The sequence below is a fragment of the Cricetulus griseus genome, chromosome X (genome assembly GCF_003668045.3).
Source record: "Cricetulus griseus strain 17A/GY chromosome X, alternate assembly CriGri-PICRH-1.0, whole genome shotgun sequence".
NCBI classification, from domain to species: domain Eukaryota; kingdom Metazoa; phylum Chordata; class Mammalia; order Rodentia; family Cricetidae; genus Cricetulus; species Cricetulus griseus.
The window spans coordinates 125,428,560-125,452,519 of NC_048604.1; the positions used below are offsets into that span (position 1 = coordinate 125,428,560).

General features: G+C 47.7%; 1 protein-coding gene across 7 annotated transcripts in view; it reads left to right on the forward strand.

Annotated features, from left to right (window-relative positions):
* The window catches only part of Rbm10 (RNA binding motif protein 10), a 35,348-nt gene that overhangs the window by 9,259 nt on the left and 2,129 nt on the right, over nucleotides 1-23,960 (forward strand). For 3 of the 7 annotated variants that reach the window (XM_027432268.2, XM_027432266.2, XM_027432272.1), the window contains exons 3-17: nucleotides 9,998-10,181; nucleotides 11,801-12,046; nucleotides 13,706-13,775; nucleotides 15,528-15,601; nucleotides 17,027-17,113; nucleotides 19,040-19,100; nucleotides 19,221-19,397; nucleotides 19,758-19,918; nucleotides 20,075-20,172; nucleotides 20,264-20,351; nucleotides 21,553-21,736; nucleotides 21,837-21,976; nucleotides 22,096-22,213; nucleotides 22,301-22,392; nucleotides 22,493-22,657. In XM_027432268.2, the coding sequence (XP_027288069.2) occupies nucleotides 9,998-10,181; nucleotides 11,801-12,046; nucleotides 13,706-13,775; nucleotides 15,528-15,601; nucleotides 17,027-17,113; nucleotides 19,040-19,100; nucleotides 19,221-19,397; nucleotides 19,758-19,918; nucleotides 20,075-20,172; nucleotides 20,264-20,351; nucleotides 21,553-21,736; nucleotides 21,837-21,976; nucleotides 22,096-22,213; nucleotides 22,301-22,392; nucleotides 22,493-22,657 (1,945 nt within the window). The remainder of the gene's footprint in view (nucleotides 1-9,997; nucleotides 10,182-11,800; nucleotides 12,047-13,705; nucleotides 13,776-15,527; nucleotides 15,602-17,026; nucleotides 17,114-19,039; nucleotides 19,101-19,220; nucleotides 19,398-19,757; nucleotides 19,919-20,074; nucleotides 20,173-20,263; nucleotides 20,352-21,552; nucleotides 21,737-21,836; nucleotides 21,977-22,095; nucleotides 22,214-22,300; nucleotides 22,393-22,492; nucleotides 22,658-23,960) is intronic. The other 4 variants (XM_027432267.2, XM_027432271.2, XM_027432269.2 and 1 more) reach the window with 4 other exon arrangements.

A 23,960-nucleotide genomic window follows, 5' to 3' on the forward strand; every position in this document is an offset into this window, starting at 1 on the left:
TATTTTTAGTTTCTGAGCAGCCTCCATACAGAATTCCATAGTTAACTGTACTAGTTTACATTCCCAGTCACAGTCTGTGAAGGCTCCCTGTTGTCCACTTTCTTACCAGCATTGTTATTTGAAAACTGCTAAGTTTAGGTAGCTATTGTATTAGTTGGTTATTTGTATATGTGTTGTGTTTATCTGACATTGGAATCAAGGTATCCTCATGGTATAAATTAGTCAACCTTTGCTGTTTGGGGAGAAACTTACTAATTACTGTTGTGTGTGGTAGTGCACGTCTTTAATCTTAGCACTTCCAAGGCAGAGGCAGGCGGATCTCTGCAACTTCAAGGTCAGCCTGGTCTACATAGCAAGTTCCAAGCCAGCTAGGGTTAGATGGGTAAGACTGTCTTCTTACCTTAAAACTTAGTAAACTTACCTTTAAAGGCAGCTGGGCCTTGTTTGTTTTTGCAGTTCTGGGAAAAGAACCCAGATCCTTGAGTATGCTAGGCAAGAGCTCTAACACTTGCTATATCCCAGCCTTTGGTGTGTGTGTGCATGTTTATGTGTATACATATCCAGTCATATATGCAGGTGCCTATGTGTGTACATGTAAGCCAGAGGTCAACCTTGAGCATTGTTCCTCAGGAACCACCTACCTTGTTTTGTGTGTGGGTGGGTAGGTGGGTGGGTGGATGGGTGGGTGGGTGGGTTTCTACATGTGCCGTGAGACACACAGTTGGCAGTCCAGAGGACAACTCGCAGGAGTCTATTGAGAAAATGCCATATAGGTTCTGGAGATGAACTCAAGTCATCACCTGTGTGATGTCAGGTGCTTTTACCCACAAAGCCACCATCTCTCTGGCCATACAATGTCTTTGGTTTGGTTTGGTTTTGCAACAAGGCCTGTCCACATATCCCTGGCTGTCTTGGAACTCACTGTGTAGACCAGACTGGCTCCAACCTCTGCCACTATGCCCAGCAGGTGGCAGTGAGACCTAGGGATTTTCCTGTATCTGCCTCTCCCATGCAGCTTGGCTTGTTATATGGCTGCTAGACATCAAACGCAGGTCCTTAATGCTTATTTGGCAAGTGTTTTACTGCCTGAGCTGTACACACACACACACACACACACACACACACCCACCCACCCATAGCATGCACCATGGCCAGCTGATACTTGGGTTTTCCAATATTTTTGTGTGAAACTTGAAGCATATAGGAAATTGAAAGAATTTTACAGTGAATACCTATCAACTAGATTTTGCCACACTCACTCGTCTCATGCTTATTCTCATTTCCAAGTTCATTGTTTTTACATGTTTGGTATTTTTCACTTTTCATATAGATCCATGAGGTTTGTTGTGCCATTTTGTTTCTTTGTTTTACAACTTCTGGATTTGGTCTCTTTTTTTTTTTCAAAAACAAATAAGATGTTTTACCTGTATACATGCCTGTGCACCATGTGTGTTCCTGGTACCTGCAGAGGCTAGAAGTGGGTATCATATCCCCTGGAAGTGAGGTTACAGATGGTTGTGAACCTCCATATCATACTGGAAATCAATCCTAGGTCCTCTGCAAGGGCAGCAAGTGCACTTAACTACTAAACCATTTCTTCAGCCCTCAAGGATTTGGTCTTTTTGCTGAGGGAGACTTGACTGTTTTTGTTTTGTTTTTTTGAGACAGTCTTTCTGTGTAGCCCTGGCTGTCTAGCTCTCCTGGTCTCTATATAGAACTGGACTTAGACTTACAGAGATCAGCCTGCCTTTGCCTACCAAGTGCTAGTATTAAAGAGGTATGCCATCACATCCAGCTTCCTTTTTTTTTTTTTAATAGAATCTTACTGTGTAATCCAGGGTGGTCTCAAACTCATCCTCTGCTTCAGCCTCCCCAGAGCATAGCATTCCAGAGGTGGGGCATACCTCTAATTCTAGCGTTTTTTGGAATCTGAGGCAGGGGCATCAAAAGTTCAAGTCTATCCTGGGCTATGAGAGACACTGTCTCAGGAAATTTAAAAAATAAACAAAAGAGACTATACTTGATCCACTGGTTTTAAATTGCTGATCCCTAGACCAGATAGCAATTATTGTTTACTGACTAGGCAGTATTTATTGATAGATACTATTATTTATTGATTAGTCAGTTGCCTTGTTAATGTGAAACATAACCTTTTATACTAAATCTCTTGCGCGCGCTCGTGTGTGTGTGTGTGTGTGTGTGTGTGTGTGTGTGTGTGTGTGTGTGTGTGTGTGTGTGGTTTTATCAAATATTGGACTTTTTAAAATATTTTTTAAGGTTTATTATGTATACATTGTTCCTCCTATTCCTCCCATGTATCCCTGCAGGCCACAAGAGGGCACCAGATCTCATTACAGATGGCTGTGAACCACCATGTGGTTGCTGGAATTTAACTCAGAACCTCTGGAAGAGCAGCCAGTGCTCTTAACCTCTGAGCCATCTCTGCAGCCCCGACTTTTTAAAATCTTATGTGTTAAAAAATATTCTGGGAGCCGGGCATTGGTGGCACATGCCTTTAATCCCAGCACTCAGGAGGCAGAGGCAGGCGGATCTCTTTGAGTTTGAGGCCAGCCTGGTTTACAAAGCTACATAGAGAAACCCTGTCTCAAGAAACAAAAAAAAATGATCTGTGTTGGGGCTAGCTGAGAACTACTGGCAGTTGATGGTTTCTTGAGATGAGAGGGTTGGTTTTCCATAAAGGGTAGCCTCTAATAGGTTGACCACTCTCCCCAGTGGATGGCCCCACACCTATAAGTATATAGGCCGTAAAAATTAGAATCAGTGGGCTATTGAAAAAAAGAGGACATGAAATTGGGAAGGGTTAGGTGAATCTGAGAGGAGTTAGAGAGAAGTAGAGGATGAGTGTGATCAAAATATATTGTATGCATTTATGAAATTGTCAAAAAAACAAAAATGTTTTATATTACCAAAAGGTTCTGTCACAAATTGTCCTTATAGAAACATTCTAAGGCCAGGCATACACCTTTAATTCCAGCACTCATGAGGGTTTCATATGTACTACACAAGTACTCTATCAACTGAGCTATATTCCCTAGCCCCCCCAAATATTTGTGGGTTGAGAAAAATGATAAACACCACCTTAATGATCAAGGTCAACATCACCTGACATAAATCATCTTGCTGCTGCTGTTGCTACTTGATAGTATATAATCAGAAAGGCTTCTCGCTTGTTGTTTTTCAGCAAAACAAGACCCATAACCTCAAGTCTAATTAAGAAATCACTTCGGCCAGGTGTTGGTGGCGCACGCCTTTAATTCCAGCACTCGGGAGGCAGAGGCAGGCTGATCTCTGTGAGTTCAAGGCCAGCCTGGTCTCCAGAGCAAGTGCCATGATAGGCTTCAAAGCTACACAGAGAGACCCTGTCTCAAAAAACCAAAAGAGAAAAGAAAAGTAATCACTTCAAACAAAATCATTACTATCCTTAAAAAAAGATGCCAGGCAATGGCGACATAGGCCTTTAGTCCTAGTCCTCTGGAGGCAGAGGCAGGTGGATCTCTGTGAATTTGAGGCCAGCCTGGTCTACAAAGCAAGTTCCAGGACATCTAGGGCTGTTACACAGAGAAACCCTGTCTCAAAAAAAATTTGTGTGTGTGTGTGTGTGTGTGTGTGTGTGTGTGTTCTTTCAAAGACTGCTGGTGCATGCTTTTAATCCCAGCACTCAAGCAGCAGAAACAGATAGAACTCCGAGTTTGAGACCAGCTTCGTCTACAAAGTGAGTTCCAGGACTATGAAGAGAAACCCTGGGGTGGGGGTGGGGGTTCGGGAAATAGAGGGACAGAGGACACACAACTCTTTCACAGGCCAGAGAAGTCTTTGATATCCTTGAAACAAGATATAACTGCAGATGTCTCAGCGCAGTTCCTGCTTTTCCAGAGCACCTGAGTTCTGTTCCTAGCACCCATGTTTGATGGTGCACAACCACCTTTAACTCCAGCTGCAGGGAAATCTGACACTTCTGGCCTCCATTGGCAACTACACTCACATATACACATGCATGAACATACACCTAAAAACTAACAATAAAAATAAATTTTACAAAAAGACTGGTATGAGAAAATTGGTGAAATCCTGGTAAAGTCTGTTATTTTTCTTTTTTTTGACTTAGGTTCTCTGAGTATTGGGGGAAGCTAGGCAGATGGCACACAAGTGTTCTTTTATCTTTGAACTCTCCTGTAAATCAAAATATTTCAAAATAATTTTGACTTTGTCAAGATTAGAAACTTTCAGATCACTGGGTGATGGTGGCACATGCCTTTAATTCCAGCACTCAGGAGGCATAGGCAGATTGATCTCTGGGTGCAAAGCCATCCTGCTCTACAGGACAGCTAGGGCTACACAGAGAAACACTGTCTCAGCCAGGTGGTGGCGCACGCCTTTAATCCCAGCACTCAGGAGGCAGAGGCAGGTGGATCTCTGAGTTCGAGACCAGCCTGGTCTATAAGAGCTAGTTCCAGGACAGCCTCCAAAGCCACAGAAAAACCCTGTGAGGGGGGGGGGGAGAAAAGAAACACTGTCTCGAAAATAAAAGAAACTAACTTTCAGATCACTGGACCCTATCAAGATGAAAAGAAACCTCATAAAATGGGAGAACATACTTGCAGATCCTGTATTTGGTAAGAGGGAAGACTAAGAGCTTTTATAGCAAGAAAACAATCCAGGCCTTGATGGCACACACCTTTAATCCCAGCACTTGGGAGGCAGAGGCTGGTGGATCTCTGTGAGTTTGAGACCAGCCTGGTCTTCAAAGAGTTCTAGGACAGGCTCCAAAGAAATACAGAGAAACCCTGTCTCGAAAAACCACCAAAAAAAGAAAAGAAAAAAAAACAAAGCATCCCAACTCGGTGTCGGGGGAGGGCTGAGGATATAGCTCTCAACCACTGAGCTACGCCCCTAGCTCTTTTGTTACTGAATTCCCTGGGCTGGCCTTGAATTTATGACCCTCCTCTCTCAGCTTCCTTGAGTGCTGCTGTTACAGGAATCACTTGTGCTATATTTTCTTCTTTTATGTTTATTAAGTTGTCATTTGGATTTTTTTAGTATTTGAGTCTTGGTGTCCCTCTGTTTCTCAGTGGCCTCCATATTTCTATCTTCCTGCCTCAGCTTCCTGAGTCCTGAGATTACAGCATGTGTCACCACTCCCAGTTTGCTTCCTTGCACTAGTTCATTTTCTTTATTTTTGGTGCTGTACAGGGCCTAGGCCTTTGTACATGCCATCCACCGTAAAGCTGCACCTCTAGCTACTTCTATTGTTTATGTTTTTTTAATCTTTTTTCTTTGGTTTTTTGAGACAGGGTTTCTCCATGTAGCTTTGGAGGCTGTCCTAGAACTTGCTTGGAAGACCAGCTGGTCTGGAACTCACAGAGGTCCGCCTGCCTCTGCCTCCTGAGTGCTGGGATTAAAGGTGTGCACCACCACTGCCTGGTTATTTATTGTTTATCTTTTAATGTGGCTCCTGATTGTTTGTGGGTCTCTGTGTTTTTCCAAGCTTAAGTATTTTTATGTAGATTAATTGAATGGTCTTTTCTATCTATGCCTTGGGGTTTGGGTTATATTTTTTCCCATTTAAAGGTATAGGGCGAAGGTTTTGGCTCAGTGAGTAGAGCATATAAACGCTTATGAATATTTTTTCCTAATTTACTTTTTCTCTTTCTGATTTGAAGCGAGGGCTTTGTGCATGTCACAGAAGTGCTCTCCCTAGGAGCTATATCCCCGGCCGTTTGTTTGTTATTCAGTGTGGGCATGGTGGTCAGAGGACTACTTTGTGGAGTTGGTCCTGTCCATCCACCTTGATGTAGTTTCTGGTAATCAAACTCATTGTCAGGTTTGCATTGTTGGGCACTAAGGACCTTTACCTACTAAGCCATCTCTTTAGTCCCTACTCCACCCCACCCCCTTGGGTTTTTTTTTTAACATAACCCAAGTTGGCATCAAAATTAGGATCCTCCTGTCTTAACCTCCTGAGGGCTGGGATTGTAGGCACAACACCTGGTCCTCTTTACCCCCTTTTTCTATTACGGTTTAATTCCTTTTTTAAAAGATTTATTATGTATACAGTGTTCTGCCTGCATGTATGCCTGCAGGCCAGAAGAGGGCACCAGGTCTTATTATAGATGGTTGTGAGCCACCATGTGGTTGCTGGGAATTGAACTCAGGACCTCTGGCTTCCAGTGCTCTTAACCTCTGAGCCATCTCTCCACTCCCATGGTTTAACTTCTTCCATTTATGTTTTTGATCCAAGCTGACTTGGGGACCCATGACTGAAATTCCAGCATTTAAGAGGCTTAGAAAGGTGGACCATGGACTGGAGATCTAGCGCCCCCCTCTGGCATGCAGGTGTATATGCAAACAGAACACTATATGTAATAAAAATAAATTCAACTTAAAAAAAGAGAAAAGAAAGGACCATGAGTTCCACGCTTGTCTTGGCTATGTGGTTCAGAGGCAGGCTGATCTCTGAGTTTGTGGCCAGACTGTCTGTTCTAAAGAGTGAGTTCCAGGACAGCCAGGGCTATACAGAGAAACCCTGTCTCAAAAACCGAAACCAAGCCCGGGCGTTGGTGGCATACGCCTTTAATCCCAGCACTCGGGAGGCAGAGGCAGGTGGATCTCCGTGAGTTTGAGGCCAGCCTGGTCTCCAGAGCGAGTGCCAGGATAGGCTCCAAAGCTACGCAGAGAAACCCTGTCTCGAAAACACCAAAAAAAAAAATTCATATATGTGAAGAATAGTCATAAGATCTTACACATACACAGATATGTAATTTATCTGTTTACAAGATTTATTATTTATTTGTGTTTTCATGTATGTATGTGGGTATGCATTCAGATCTCAAGGAGCTTTACAAGCTGTTGTGATCCACCATGTGGGTGCTGGGAATCAAACCTGGGTCCTTTGGAAGAGCAACCAGTGCTCTTAACCACTGGACCATCTCTCCAGCCCAATTTATTTACTGGTTTTTCGAGACAATGTTTCTCTGTGACTTTGGAGGCTATCCTGGAACTAGCTCTTGTAGACCAGGCTGGTCTCGAACTCAGAGATCCGCCTGCCTCTGCCTCCCTAGTGCAGTTATTAAAGGCTTGCGCCACCACCACCCAGCTACTGTTGTTATTATTTTAGGGGTACTGAAGCTAGAACTCAGAGTCTTGGATGTGTTGTCATTGAATTATATGTGCAGCTCCTGATTTATTACTTGTAATATTGTTTTGATTCATTTAGGCTTTGCATGCTTATTCTCATATCAGCTACAATAGTGGTGACCAATTTTTTACCTTTACAGTTTTTTTTTTTAAGATGTATTTATTACATATACAGTGTTCTGCCTACAGGCCAGAAGAGGGCACCAGATCTCATTATGTATGTTTGTGAGCCATCATGTGGTTGCTGGGAATTGAATGTACTCAGGACCTCTGGAAGATCAGCAACTGCTTCTAACCTCTGAGCCATCTCTCTAGTTCCACCTTTACAATTCTTTTTTTTTCTGTTTTCGAGACAGGGTTTCTCCATGTAGCTTTGGAGCCTATCCTGGCACTCACTCTGGAAATCAGGCTGGCCTCGAACTCACAGAGATCCACCTGCCTCTGCCTCCCGAGTACTGGGATTAAAGGCATGAGCCACCAATGCCTGGCCCACCTTTACAATTCTTAATGCCTTTTCTTCCTTCCCCTATTTAATTGCTTTATCATTAGAATAATGTTGTTGCTAGAGGTTTTTGTCCTGCCAGGTCCCGCTGCTTCAGCCCCAAATGAACACACAGAGACTCTATATTAATTATAAATCTGTTGGCTGATGGCTAGAGCTTCTTATTGGCTAGCTCTGTCTTAATTATTAACCCATTTCTATAACTCTATTATTTCCACGTGGTCTTGGCTTACCGGAGAATGCCTGAACCTGTTACTCTTTTGGCAGCTACATGGTGTCTGTCTGCCTGACTTTCCCAGAAGTCTCCTAGTCCTGCCTTTCTTCCTGCCTCTATTGGCCATACAGTGTTTTATTCATCAACCAATAAGAGAAACATATACAGAAGGACATCCCCCATCATAATGTAGTTTAAGAGTGGTGTCAATAATGAGACTCTAGTGTTATTACTGCTCATAAATAGAATCTTGTTACATTCTTCAGTGGGGTGTGATTCTTCTTGCTCGACCATGTTCCTTTTTACATTTTTTTCTTCAATGCTGGATTAAACCCAGGGTTTTGTGGGTGGTCTACCACTGAGCTAAACAGCCATAGTAGCATATTTTCTTTTTAAATGAGCATGTATTGGTTCTTTTTAAAGTACTTTTTTTAAAGGCAGGGTCTCATGTAACCTTAAACTCATTTTGTACCTTGGCTAGCCTTGAACTGATCTTCCTGCCTCCACCTCTCAAGTGCTGGGATTAATAGGTATGTACTGCTTGTCTGCCATGAGATACTTGATCACCCACTGAGTCCTATACACTATATTAAGTTTTGAGGAATAAGACAAGAATAAGAACTCAGCAGGCATGGTCCATCATTTCCTAGAACTCACCATTAAGTAATTTTTTGTGATGTGGGAAATAGAACCCAGGGGCTTCTGCATGCTGGGCCTATGCACTACTACTGAATTACATTTACAAGTCCAATTTTTTAGATGTCTTGGGGGGGGCTTGCTATGTTGCCCAGGCTAACCCTGAGCTCCTAGGCTTAAGCCTTCTGCCTCAGGGTCTTGAGCAACTGGGACTACCCCTAGTAATTGTATCCAGCGTCTGAGATGGAAGTGAGCAATTTTCCTATATTAGGCAAGCCCTCTGCAATTAGCTATGTCCATAGTCCCTGTAGTAATCTTTTCCATTTTGTGTGTGGGGTGGGGGGGGGGTTCTAGACATGGTTTCTCTGTGTATCCCTGGCTGTCCTGGAACTCAGTCTATAGACCAGGTTGGCCTCCAACTCACAGAGATCAGCCTGCCTCTGCCTCCCGAGTGCTGGGCTTAAATGGTGTATGCCACCACTGCCCAGACTCTGTAGTAATCTTTAAACTCATCAAAGATTTACAAATTAGAGCTGGAGAGATGGCTCAGAGGTTAAGAGGACTGACTGCTCTTCCAGAGGTCCTGAGTTCAATTCCTAGCAAGCACATGGTGGCTCACAGCCATCTATGATGAGATCTGGTGCCCTCTTCTGGCCTGCAGGCATACATGTAGGCAGAACACCATATATATAAAAAATAAATCTTGGGCCGGGCATTGTTGGCACATGCCTTTAATTCCAGCACTCTGGAGGCAGAGGCAGGCAGATGTCTGTGAGTTTGAGGCCAGCTGGTCTCCAGAGCGAGTGCCAAAGCTACACAGAGAAACCCTGTCTCGAAAAGCCAAAGGAAAAAAAAAGATTTACAAATTAAATCAATTTTGAGATAATTATTTTACAATTAACTATCTTTTTATTTTTAATTAGTGTATGTGTGGGGTTATGCACCTGTGAATCCAACGGCTGGAAGAGAACTGTGGAGCTAGAGTTATAACTGAAAAGCTGCAGGTTCTATCAAGATGGCTTGAAGTGGGTAGAGTGGCATGCATAGGGCAGATAGAGATAGATCTACAGAGACCTTATCCTATAGACTTGGTGGGATCTTGATGAAAATTTGGGTGTTTTGTCTGTTTGTTTAGAAAAAGTCACTAAAGTGAATGACATGATTGGTTTGATTACTTTACCTTAGCGAGTACTCATATTTGGGATTTTGGGTACAGAGACAGAACTAGGAGAAGCCCTATATATATATCTCTTCCTGAGGAATCCATTCAGGAAGCTTGAGATACACATGTGGACCAGAGGTGAGGAAGGGATGGAGATGAGTGGGTTGGCTTTAAGAGCATGCAATATTTAGTCCATGCAGTGAAGTGAGGTTTTCAGAGTCCTTTTTGGGGAGTGAGACTGAGGTCCTAGAGAGGGTTGTGGGGTAATTCTCACATCTTGAGCCTTTTGTGAAGACTGTTCTTCTAATCCCCATCCTTCTTCTCCTAGAGGTGGTCGTGGTGACAGGACTGGCCGCTATGGAGCCACTGATCGTTCACAGGATGATGGTGGAGAGACACGCAGCCGGGACCATGATTATAGAGACATGGACTACCGTTCATACCCCCGAGAGTATGGCAGTCAGGAGAGCAAGCATGAATATGACGACTCATCTGAAGAGCAAAGTACAGAGGTGAGGGCAAAGCCAGGCCTTGGGAGCAATGCTCCTGAAAGGCCCGTGTGTCTGGCTGCAGCCCAGGTGTAGGCAGTGCTCTGCTCCTGTGCCTTTGGATTGCTCGGTTGCTTTGCATCACCAGGGGAGGGTCTGTCCCTGCTCCTTCTCTGAGGGATCTTCTCCTAAGTTGGGTCTCCCTGGCTTCCACACTGCTTGATTCTGTGTTTCTTAGGGCTCCTAGCCACTACTTCTTTCCCTTCTTCCCTGTTGATCAGTTTTGGCCTTTGGTTCACTGCAAGCACTATACTACCTGCCCCAGCCTTTTTAGGGCACTCACAAGATCTCTTCCATGGGACCTAGCCTCTAGGGTTGGGAGGACAACCTGAGTACAGAATATCATTCAAGTCTAGTAACTCTGGGAAGCTAATACTGGGTGTTCCTGGTCTTGACAAAACATCTAGACTGAAGGGAAGGAAAGGACTTCTGGGGAAGCCAGTTCCACCTGGGTAATTACCTCTAGCCTAAAGGGTGAGGCATGATGCTCACCATGAGAGAGCCCACATCTGAGGGCTAGAAACACCTTTGCCTTAGAGAACTCCATTCTGAGGGAGCCATTCAAAGACCTGGTACAAGCAAGCAGGCACGCAGCTCTCGGTCTACTGGGATAGAAAGGTTACATTTGCAAGCCCAGCCCTGAGGAGGAATTGTATTTGAGCTAGCCTCTAGCCTCTGGGCAGAGGGGCTATTTGAAGATTTCCCCTGGTGGACAACCAGCTTTGTTTGGATAACCAGAGCCTGTAGGCATCCAGGCTTCTCTGTTGCCTGCTCTTGAGCAGTGTCTCTTAATGTCTCCATGGGTACAATGGACCCTGGAAAGAGACTTGGGACAAGTATAGACTACAGCATCCAATTGTCTGGACCTTTCCTCTGCAGGTAGAAGGGTGTAGGCTTAGGCCTGACCTGCTTAGTGTTGAAATTAGTAGATTGGACATTAAGAACTAGCAACTGCACTCTGTCATGGATTGAACATTAAGAACTAGCAACCACTCTGTTATGAAAGAAACTGATAGTGAACAGAGACTTTGTCAGGGCTGAGGAACAAGGAGCAAGGGGGAGCATAGTAGCCCATCAACTTCTGTTGGCTGCCTCTAACCCATATCTGAAACTGTTTCTAAACTGCTGGCTTGGTTGCAGGGCCCAATTTTAGGCTGGGAATTGTAGGAGACAGGCATTTTTCAGTGGCACAGTAAACAATTGTACACATACCAGCTGAGCTGGCAAAGGAAGAAAAGGGAAGAAATTGAAGGCAAAATCTAGTTTGCTAAACCCAGGCTAGTTAATCCCAAGGAGATTTAAGCTGTGTTTTTTGTCAAGCTGCCTTTGGGAGTTCCTCCTCCACACCAGTAATGGCATTCTTTGAAGATAGCTCCCAAAAGTATCCTGTGGAACGTTTGCAGCCTTAAAAAGGCTGCAGTCCAAGACCTACCCACCCTGCCTGCCTGAGCCTTTAACCGGAGCCCGCCTGCCCATCCCTGGCTTTCAGAGCCCCTGCCTGTCTCAGAGAGCCATTGGCCAGCCACTAGGCCCACCCAGACTGACTGCCCGTCTGGTGTCTCTCATCTTATTCTGTCGGCCAGGACTCCTACGAGGCCTCCCCGGGCTCCGAGACTCAGCGTAGGCGGCGGCGGCGGCACAGGCACAGTCCCACTGGCCCGCCAGGCTTCCCCAGAGACGGCGACTATCGGGACCAGGACTATCGGACCGAGCAAGGGGAGGAGGATGATGATGATGAGGAGGAGGAGGTGGAGGTGGAGGTGGAGGAGGAGAAGGCCAGTAACATCGTCATGCTGAGGATGCTGCCACAGGCAGCCACTGAGGATGATGTACGTGCCCCCCCCAATGGCCCTGGGCAGGTGGCAGAGTAGGAGGCTAGGCTGGGTCTTCTCTAGAGCCCTCAGCTTTTCTCCACCCATCCTTTGCAACCAACCACAGCACCTCTCTTCTCCCCCACCAGCTCCCGTCCTCAGCACTATTCATCCTCTGGGATGGGTTCCATCAGTTGCTAGTCTGGAAGAGAGAAGGCAGTAGTTATGGGTGCGAGAGAAAAGCATCCCTCCTGCACATTCCATTGGCTTTCACCATTTTCGTATATGTGGATAGAGGGCCAAGCCCAGTGTTGGATATTCTTGGTGGCAGAGACCCATGAGAGTGAGATGTTAGGGCCCATAGGCTTTTCTGAAATTCCATATTCCTCCCTTGGTGTCAGCAGTGACAGCCTGGCCACAGCTACCCATAGGTGGCTTTTGATAGCTTCTTGACCCTGTTTGCCTTTGTAACATTCTCTGCCTTCCATCTTCCTCTCTTCATTCATTTCCTTCTCATGCAACTGTCTTATGGCAAGCCACATTCGAAATCCACCAGTATTACTAAAGTAGAGTTTTAACTAGCCTCCCTGATCCTTGTGTCCCTTACTGCCCTCAGCCCTAATCAGTTCTCTGAGCAGTGCTTCCCTGAAAGCCTGCCAGCTGCCCATTTCATGACAGTAGTGATCCCACCTAAGAAATCCTTGTAGCATCAGGCTATTTGCTGAGGCTTTTACCTGAGGTTTATGGTTGGGTGGCCCATGTGCCAGGCTGATTGAATCCTCACAGAGGCTCTTTCTGGAAGGTACGAAATATAGTCGGTCCCACATAGCCCCAATCAGCAAAGTGACTTTCTTCATGTTCCAGCAAGTGGCAGAGTAGAGTTGGGGTCTAAACCTGGACTGCTGGACCCCAGAACCCAATGTTCTTGTTATTTACCAGGCCCTTCCTGATTGGAGTCTTGATAAGATCTGTGTATCTTTACTTTTCATCTTCCTGCATACTTATGTGCATAAGACTTAATTCTTTTCTGTTACCCTGATGGGGAGCTGATGCAAAAAGCATCTGGCATAAACTCCCCACCCACCAAAAGAGGTACTACCAGCCTAGAGACGGCCTGACCTCGGGTCCTACATTGCCTCTCTAGTATCCCTCAGGCTCATTTCACTCAGATAACTTTCCAGATCAACCACCGTGCCTTTTTGTCTTTAAGTTTCTCCTCCTCACATGGCTGAAATGGCTTAGGCTCCTGTGTCATAGGTAGCTTTTGGTGCAAGTCAAGGAGAGAGAGGATGGAGTAATTCCTTTGTGATGGGCAAAAAATTGCATTCCAGCTTCTATACTTCATGGCTACTACTAAGCCTCTTCTCAGATCACCCTGCCCACCACTCCTGACTTGCTGCCTCGCTTGCTCTCCTGTTGTCTTTGTGCCCCTGGGGATCATCTTGCTACCATCTTTTACCCTGTACTGTGTTTCTGTCTTTGCTTGACTCACTTTCTGCAAGTCCAGGGCTGGAAGCAAGAGTGAGTACTAGTGTGGGTTGCAGTTGTTGTTACTGGAGAAAGATTTGAAAGAGGCAGAGGAGGCGCTGTGTGTGTATGTGTGTGTGTGTTTGTTGGCCTTATATACTTAGCTGTTTTCTTTGCTAAACCCATCCCGCTTCTTTATTTCCTGAACAGATCCGTGGTCAGCTGCAGTCCCATGGTGTCCAAGCACGAGAGGTCCGGTTGATGCGGAACAAATCCTCAGGTGAGCTTTTGTTCCCAGTGCCCTCCCCTTCTGCTGGCTAGACTCAGCCTCCAAATCTCCCTTCTGCCTCTGCCTTTCCCTCCCTTTTCCCCTCCCTATTTCCCTTCCTGCCACACAGCTGGGAATGGGCAGCTTAGAGGGGGTACCCTCTCTTTTTTTCTCACATCCCCTACTCTCACAGCTCCAGCCAGCAGCCTCTACATGGGGGGCTGTCCTAAAGGGTATGCAGCTCTGGGCTGAGCTGACTATTCCCCAGGGGCAAGGCCAGAGCCAGGCTCTGGAAAACCTCTTCTTTGGGACTCTGAGTATCTGAGGTGGTGACCCTTCCTAGGACATATACTTCCTTCTCCTTACTCTGCCCCTTGGTCTCCTCCACATCACTTTGACAACAGCCTCTAACCAAAAGTAGGTCTCACATGAACATCCCCCATATGTCCCAAGAGGGGAGGCAGGGGATGGGATGGCTCTCACTGAAAGTGTATCCTAAGGAGCTGCCAGAAGTTTCTGGCCTCACCTGTTCCCTCCCTCCCTCCCTCCCTCCCTCCCTCTTGCAGGCTGCTTGGAGCTGGCCTGAGGATTTAGCAGGGTGGGTGGAGTTGTTTCTGCAGGACCACTGCCCAGGCTCCCCAAGGCAGGCACAGTGGGGCCTCACTCTGCCTTGGCTTCTCTTTCAATCTCAGTCTCTCTCCTCCTTACACCTCCTCCCTCTCTCCGTCCTTTGCCCACCCCCTATACTATTCCATCCTCCAATGCATCCTGATGGCGATTCTTTTGGAGATCAAGCATGCCCCTCCAGACCCACCACATCCAAAGCCTCCTTCCATTGCTACCTCGGAATGAGTTACTTTCCCAGAATCGCAAGCCCCAAGGCCCTGGCCAGGCCTGGAGTCTGCCTCAGTGACATGTAGGTCTTGCTCTGCTATATTCTAGCTGTACCATTCCCTGACTGAATCTGTGTTCCTTTCCCTAAGGAGACATCCCTGGTTTGGCCTCTTAGTGGCTTTGGACATTTCTCCTAGGCACCTGTTGATTCTTACCTATAATGTCCTCTTGGCCAGCTCCAGCCACCATCTGCCTACTTAGGAGAATCTTGACTGTCAGTGGTTATAGTCTCCCCACTGTGGCCCTGAAGTGGCTCCCTAATGATTATCCTCCCCTTTACCTACACCAAGGTTAAGCTGAGATTGTGTTCCTAACCACTCCCTGGTTTCCTATGTGCTGGCCAGAAACACTGCCCACCCCCGTAGCCTCACAAACCAACTTAGCCTGACTTCTCTTTTGATCTTTTGATTAAACACCTGTTCTAGTAATCCTGGCCTTGCTCTAGGCTTGCCCATGAGTTATTTGCTTTGGCCTATATGGAGTCAAAGCAGCCTCTTCTAGAGACACGTCTCTCCTTGTATCACTTCCCTCTCAGTTCTCCATCTGTCACCCCAAGCTGGCTAGGCAGGTCTGCCTGAGCCGCCCCCCATCTCACTGCACAGTATCTCCTATGTATCTCCTATCCTGATCTGACTCTCCTATTCTTATTTTCTTCCCTTCCCTTTTCCCTCCTTCCTGCCCTTCCCAACCATCTACCTTGACTCCTACCTTCCCTGTTCTTTCTCTCTCTGATCACTTTTCTCTTCCTTTCTCCTCTTCCCCTTCCCTCTCTGCCCCTGGTCCTCTCCCCTCGGGTTCTGCCCCCGGGAACGCCGTGTGTCCAAAGCTGTTGACTAACCCACTGCGTCTGTATCTGAATGCTGTCTCCAGGTCAGAGCCGGGGCTTCGCCTTCGTCGAGTTTAGTCACTTGCAGGACGCTACACGATGGATGGAAGCCAATCAGGTTGCTTTGCCGCACTTGAACCCCCCCCCAAACAAATACTACTTTATAATCGAGCGCTCCCCATCGCCTGAATCTTATGGACACAGTTCCCTGTCCTGTGGCCCTGTGTCTCATACCCCTGTCCCCTTTCTCCCCCCTCCTGACCCCCACTATTTCCTCTTCCCATCTCTCACTACCCATTGGGCTTCCCATCTGGGGCCCACTCTCAACACTGAACCCTGGCCCCTACCTACTGCCAGGCACTAGCGCTCCCTCACCTCTCCTGGCTGAGCTTTCAGAGAAAGAACTGCCAGGGTGGGTTCCTTTCCCTAGCTTCCCACACCCCAGCGGGACCCTTCTGCTCCGGAGTCAGCAGAGCCAAAACTTGGTTGTGCTCTCAGGACCACTGAAATCCTGCCACTGGGGAACATAGATGTTGGCACACAAACTAGCAAGACTTGTTTTGCTAGCTCTCTCCTGCATGTGAATCTGGCCCTCTGAGTTCCATGCAGAGGGACAACACTGCTTTTGGTTGAAAGTTCCAGTCAAGTGTGATAGTTTTATTGACACCCTGGGCTCAATTCACTGGTCCCTCCCATTCACAGCACCCTCCCCACCCACAGGAGGCCCCACCTCTACCTTCTCAATAAGGAACTGTGCTCTGTCAGCAACGGAGGGAGCTGGCTCCCCTAGCCTGGCACTGGATCCCAACTCAACTGTGTTGGGACCTTCCGAGACTCAAGGGTCTAACCTGGCTACCCAGCCCTATCCTATCACTGGTGTAGAGCACTAGAGAGAAGTGTCAGGGGAGGAAGGGGCAGCCGTGGTGAAGTGGAGGGTCCTGGCCGAGGCAACCCTGTGGCCGGCTCTGTGGGTCGGGTCAATAGGCTAGTCCGGTGGGCCCAGGACCTGGCCAACCTTGGGAAGGTGGCCTCATGGCGGGAAACCTCCGTCTGTTAAATTGGCTTTCTTTTTCCCCTTCTCCAGCACTAGCGCTCGTGCGCTCTTTCTCTTTTTCTCTCCCCTCCTCTCTCTTCCCTGCCCATCTCCCCTCATTCCCAGTGTAGCCTGTGTAGTGCTGGCCCTGGGTGTGGCCTGGCACTGTCAGGACCAAGCTCCCAACTCGGCAGTCGTTGGTCAACCAAGCACTATGTGCCTGATGATGTGTGTGTGTGTGTGTGTGTGTGTGTGTGTGTGTGTGTGTGTGTGTGTGTGTGTGTGTGTGTAAGTGTGAGCAGCAAGCAGCTGTGCCTTGAGAGCTGTGGTGCTTTCCTTCCCTGCCTCCCTCCCTCCGTTCCTTCTTCCCTCCATCAGTTCTCCAAACTCCCTTCATTCCCTGTCCCTCATCCATCCAGCTGAAGGGCTCGCTCACTCTCTTCTCCTTTGCTGAAACGGTGCGTGGGGCACTGCTACCTAGGCCTCACTGTGCTCTGCTTTTTCCCACAGCATTCCCTCAACATCCTGGGCCAGAAGGTATCCATGCACTACAGCGACCCCAAGCCCAAGATCAATGAGGACTGGCTGTGTAATAAGGTACAGGGGTGGGTGGGCAGCTGTTGCTGGGGAAGAGTCCGCCCCAGTAGGAGCAGCAGCAGCAGCTCCCTCTCAGAGCCTGTGACAGGAAGTTTGGTCTTAGAAACAGATTGCCCAGCCCCAGTCAGCAAGGCTCTGCCCTCATGAAACAGAGCCTGGACTAAAGACCCCGTAGATTTAAAAGAATAATAGCATAAGTGACTAATTAGTGACAACATAAACCTACTGCAGTGTGTAGAACATGGGCTTCAGAGCCAGACTGCTTACAGACTGTCTCAGGTCTGCCTTGATGATAGTCAAGGTACTTATCCTATCTGTACATCACTTTTCCTCACCTTTAAGAGGTGAAAGTGAGCACTGAAGTTGTTGAGAGAATGAAACTCTTGATGGGAGAGCAACAGAGAGAGACTTCTGGCCCACATTCAACTCTAAATAGCTGTTATTACCTTTGAAAAGAAGTACAGAGTGTTCTGAGAGTAACTCAACCTTGAAGGCTACCCTGATATAGCCATGTCACTATTAAGCTTTGAAGGCCCAATCTCTGTAGGTTGTGTGTTCACCACCATATTCCCTAAGAGGAAGCTTTAGCTCAGAAAGGTGGAACCATGCGTGAGCCTTCAGCTCACAGGGCCACCTCCTTTTCCCTAAGTGGCGTTAGGTCTGCCCTGAGGCCAGCTTTGCCATTCTACAGCCTCATCTACCAGTGCTACCTTGTAGTCCCAAAATCTTATAGGAAGACTGAGAGCTAGTGAAGGGCCTTCTCCCTGAGAAGCAGTCTGGTTAGTGGGAGAGTGGTGTCTGTCATCTTTATACAGGAGAGGTACCCAACCTCTCTGGAAAGAGAGAGATGAAGTGATAGTGACACTTGATCTTTGTTCATATTTTCCTTGAAACCAGTGTTTTCTTTATCTTCTTCCCCTCCTTTGTGTCACACATGTCTTTTTGTTACTATATCCTGTCACTTTTATCTCAGAATAGCCATCCTCCCTTTGCCGTTCTCTCGTAGTTCATGCCAATTCCTGCACCCTCCCATCCAGTTCTCACAGAGCCCTTCTTGTTACACTAGCCTCATCCCTTTTCCCCACCCCCATCTGTAATGTTGCAGTTGGAACCCAGCTCTGACCTTGCCCTCCCTTCTCTGTCTAAAACTCCAACAGCATCTAGTTTCAGCATGAGCTCCTCCTTTAACTGTCACCATCTTTCCTTGCTAGCTTTGCCTTTATCTCTCTGCATGTTCCCTTCACCAACTGAAGAAAGTCTCTTAGTTCTTCCACTAGGATCCCATCCCAGCAAAACTAAACCTCTAGGCTTCCCAGATTTAACCTTCCTGCTTCTGTGTAGCCCAACCCAGTGAGCTGTGACCCTCCCGGCCCATTCTCTGACCCTGACCCCTGTCAACACAGTCTAAGCAGACTGTCCTGATGACATGGTGTAGGGCCTGACCCAGGGGCACTGCTTTGCACCTGACTGGAACAGAGATAGAATGTGATGGAAGTTGGACAAGGTCCTTGGTGGCTGGAATATCCAAGGGGAAAAAAATCAAAAGTAGCTTATTCAACCTAGTCCTAGCAATAAAGAATTGGAAGGGTCTGACCAAAGGCTTCCAGTAGGAAACAGTGAAAGTTTCTGTTAGGTAAGCAAGTCTCAGGAAGAGGGATCATGGAATACAATGAGAGATGACAGTCTCAACAAGATGGGGAGGGGAAGCAACTACTGTAACATGTGAGAGGGCATGTAAGAGGGCTGGTGCTGGGAACCAGTTGTCAGAGAAGAGTCACGGGATTAAAGATGATAATGAAAGTTCCAGAAGACTCCTGCCACCCCTGATCCCAAAAGCTCCCTTCCTGGGGATTATTATGTTGTTCTGTGGGTCCATATTTGGAAGATATCATGGAAAGTCCTGACCACCTGGCCTGTGCCTCACAGTGTGGTGTCCAGAACTTCAAACGCCGTGAGAAGTGCTTCAAATGTGGTGTACCCAAATCAGGTGAGCCATACTAACTGGGATGGCAAGAGGACTGAAGGGCCAGTGTGGAGGGGTGGGGAGTGTGACCAGCCATGGAGCTTCCACCTTCGTCATCAGCCTATCTCCCACCATCCCTGACAGAGGCAGAGCAGAAGCTGCCCCTTGGCACGCGGTTGGATCAGCAGGCACTGCCGCTGGGTGGGCGGGAGCTAAGCCAAGGCCTACTCCCACTGCCGCAGCCCTACCAAGCCCAGGGAGTACTGACCTCCCAAGCCCTATCACAGGGTTCAGAGCCAAGCTCCGAGAACGCCAATGACAGTGAGTCAGTTGTTCTTTCCTCCTTCCTCTATGCCTTAGGGCATCTAGTTTGGGACCTCAAAAGCCAGAGAAATGGCAATGAACAAAACTCGGTCCTTATTGAAGGGGGGGTGTTTCTACCTGGTGCGGGGATAAAGACATGATACAGAGAGTGCAAGAGAGGGGCTCCTCACAAAGTAATTTTGGGGGTATGTGAGAAGGTTCCTGGTAGATGAGAGACAGAGCTGGCACTTGGACAAGCCGAGTTTATTCACGACGAAGAAGAGGTCAGAGGAAGCAGAAGGTACATGAGTGTAGAGGCAACTTGGGGCCCTGAGCAGACTGAGAGGTGCATCCTAACACTGGGCCCCTTCCCCACAGCCATTATTTTGCGCAACCTGAACCCACACAGCACCATGGACTCCATCCTGGGGGCCCTAGCACCCTATGCGGTGCTGTCCTCCTCCAATGTGCGTGTTATAAAGGACAAGCAGACCCAGCTGAACCGAGGCTTCGCCTTCATCCAGCTCTCCACCATCGTGGTGAGGGCGGCACAGGGGGGGGCCGGGCAGCTATGGTCCCGGCCCCCAGGGTAGGGAGGAGGGTCCTTTACCCCACCCCCACCGCGGTCCCAATCTAGAAATGGGGCAATGGAGCCGGGGGGCCTCCCCGGGCCTGACCCTTCGGTCCACCCATAGGAGGCAGCCCAGCTGCTGCAGATCCTGCAGGCCCTGCACCCTCCGCTCACCATCGATGGCAAGACCATCAACGTGGAGTTTGCCAAGGGTTCTAAGAGGTCAGACCCCCACCTAAGCCCTTTTACAGCTTGCCCCCACCACTACCTTGGGGCTCCCCATTTCATTTCCAGTTTCTACTATCCTCCCCAGGGATATGGCCTCCAATGAAGGCAGTCGAATCAATGCTGCCTCTGTGGCCAGCACTGCCATTGCTGCTGCCCAGTGGGCAATCTCACAGGTACTTAGCCTCCTCTGCCCCATCACCCTGGCACCTGACTTATATAACCCTTCTGTCCTCTTTCTGCAACAGCAAAATTGCCTTGTTATCGAACTGTCATGTCCTATTATAGCAGGTGGTGTAGGTCTTCCACTTTGCTACTGCCTCTACAGACAGTGGTCTGTTCCCACTCCATCTTCTATCCTTCCCAGTCACTTTGGGCTCTTTTCTTTTATAAGGTTTTTTTATGTGTATGAGTGTTTTGCCTGTACTTATGTATGTGCACCATGTGGATGTAGAATTTTGAATGGCTGTGAACAACTATGTGGGTGCTTGGAACTGAACCTGGGTCCTTTGCAAGAGCAACAACTTCTATTTGCTGAGCCTTCTTTCCATCCCTGTCTCCTGTACTGTTTCTTGACAGCACTCTGGATTGGTGTTGTATGTTGTTGGGTAGATAAATTGGTGAGTTGTGTAGTGTAGTGTAGTGTAGTGTGTGTGTGTGTGTGTGTGTGTGTGTGTGTGTGTGAGAGAGAGAGAGAGAGAGAGAGAGAGAGAGAGAGAGAGAGAGAGAGAGAGAGAGAGAGAGAGAGAGATATGCATTGCTTATGTAAGTATATATGCCATGAATAAAAAGGAACTTACAAGTATCTAAAAAATTTTGGGAGCCAAGTGTGGTGATAAACACCAGTAATCACAGCTCTTATGAGGTGGAGGCAAGAGGATTTGATGTTGAAGGCCAGTCTTTGACTATATAGTGAGTTTGAGGCCCTATCTCAAAACAAAAAAAGGAAAAGGAGGTGAAAATTTTGGTAGAGAATAAAGACTAGGAAGATGGGAAGGTGTGGTGTGTACCTATAATCCTAGCACTGAGTGGGACTGGGGGCAAAGGCAAGAGGATCGCTACACGTTCCAGGCCATCATGGGCTACATAGTTGTGGGAGGGAGGGAAGAGGAAAAATGAAGAGATTGAGGGTGTCTTGCTTGGTCTGAGGCCTAACACATACCTTATCAGGATCAGCCCAGGGTGGGGGGGCCATTTGAACATGTATCCGTTTTCTAGTCTCTTCTTCCTCCACTGTTGTTGTCAGGACCCCTTGCTCTTTACTACCTTAAGGCTGCATGCTTTTCTATCAAGTGGAAATGCTAGCTCCATGTGTAGGACAGATACTTCTAGCAGATGTCTTCCCTTATGCCCTGTCATCTCTCACCTGCCCCTCAGGCCTCCCAGGGTGGAGAGAGTGCCTGGGCTGCCCCTGAGGAGACTCCAGTTGACTACAGCTACTATCAACAGGATGAAGGCTATGGCAGCAGCCAGGGCACAGATTCCCTCTATGCCCATGGCTACCTTAAAAACAGCAAGGGCCCTGGCATGACTGGGACCAAAGGAGACCCAGCTGCTGCAGGTGAGCCTCATCCTCTCTTGCTGAGCTTAATTGTGGGGCCTAGAAGCCTACTGTCTTATGCGCTAACATTCATGGGTATTCTCCTTGGTTTTCCTTTCAGGTCCTGAGGCCTCCCTTGAGACTGGGGCAGACTCTGTGTCACTGCAGGCTTTCTCCCGAGCCCAGCCTGGTGCTGCCCCTGGGCTTTATCAGCAATCAGCAGAGGGAAGCAGTAGTCAGGGTACAACTTCCAACAGCCAAGTGAGGATAACATTGATTGACACTCTGGGGAGGCTGGTGGGCTGGCAGGGTGCATCTTGAGTGGGCAGGAGGGTATTAACAGACACTGAGTTGTGTTCCCTTTTGTGACCCATGAGCAGTCATATACCATCATGTCACCTGCTGTGCTCAAGTCTGAGCTTCAGAGTCCTACTCATCCCAGCTCTGCCTTACCACCAGCCACCAGTCCCACTGCCCCAGAGTCCTACAGCCAGTACCGTGAGTAGCCATACATAGCCTGTAGGTAAGGGTGTGGACTTCTCCAAGCAAGGAGGAATTTGACAACCTTGTCTTTCCTCCCCACAGCCGTTCCTGATGTCTCTACTTACCAATATGATGAGACATCTGGCTACTACTATGACCCCCAGACTGGTCTATACTATGACCCCAACTCCCAGGTAGGTGACGGGGTAGGCTAGGGAAAACTGGACTGTGGTTGTGTGGCAGCTAGCCCTAGAGGTCCTCCCTCATGTCACCTCTTCCCATTCTCTTCCTCAGTATTACTACAATGCTCAGAGCCAACAGTATCTTTACTGGGATGGAGAGCGGCGGACCTACATACCTGCCTTGGAGCAGTCTGCTGATGGACATAAGGAGACGGGGCCATCATCCAAGGAGGGAAAAGAGAAGAAAGAGAAGCATAAGACAAAGACGGCCCAACAGGTGAACCTCCAGCCATCATCTCCTGTTTGGAGTCTGTGTTCTGTCACCTCCTGCCCTCTTCAGCTTAAAGGAAAGTAGAGTAGTGGGTGGGAATGGACAGAGGTTGTAACTGCTTCAGAAAGTAAGGACTCTTGAGCCAGATCTATTTTGGGAGGTGGGGTACTGTAGCAGGACTACCTACCACCATAAAGTGACTTACACCATCTGAGTGAGCTCTGGCAGCTTTTCTCTGCCCCTCGAAGGTAACCTTCATGCTGCTGGTGGATGTCTGTTGATCCAATATAAATTCTCGTAGGCTTATATGAAGTTGATTAAGAAACATTGCAGGGTTTTCTATAGAGAGCAGTTAGAGAGAATCTCATTGCCTCTGTAGAGAAAGGGTATAACATTGAAGCACAGCACTTAGAAGCAAGCAGTAAGTATTCCCTCAGCAACCTGAGGAATTCATAGACTGGAAGAAACACAAAGCATTAAACTTGACACCATGTCACATGTCTTAGGTTCCTATTGCTATGATAAACACTGACTAAAACCAACATGGGCATGAAAGGGTTTTTCATCATGAACAGAAGTCGAGGAAGGAACCTGGTGGCAGAAACTGATGTAGAGACCATTGAGGAGTGCTTCTTACTGGCTTGCTGTCCGTAGCTTGTTCAGTCTGCTTTCTTACACAACTCAGGACCACCTGCCTAGGAGGTGGCACTGCCCACAGTGAGCTGGGTCCTACCACATTGGTCAGTAATTAAGAAAATACCCCAGAGACTTACCAATAGGCCAGTCTGTTGGAAGAGATTTCTTAATTGAGAGTTCCTCTTCCCAGATATGTCTAGGTTTGTATCAAGTTGACAAAAACCAACCAGAACATCACACATAAATTGAAATTATATACAACCCTAGGGGTGTGGCTCGGTGGAAGAGTGCTTGTCTAGTATGTTACAAGACCCAGTTACTTCCCCATTCCCATACACAAGTATGTAGTTCTCTGTATTTAGAAAGTAAAAATGAAAGAACAAATAATGATACAAGTGCCAAATCAGAAGTTGGGGTTGCAGCCAGGCAGTGGTGGCCTTAATCCCAGCACTCGGGAGGCAGAGGCAGGTGGATCTCCAAGGCCAGCCTGGTCTACAGAGTGAGTTTCAGGATGGCCAAGGCTACACAGAGAAATAAACCTGTGTCAAGAAAGAAATAGTTGGGGTTGTAACCAGAGAGGGGCTTGAAAAGGATCCCAGGCCAATACAGAAAATAGGATCTTGTACCAACACCTTTGCCCCACTGCCCTTCTGACCCTGCTTGCTCAGTTGTT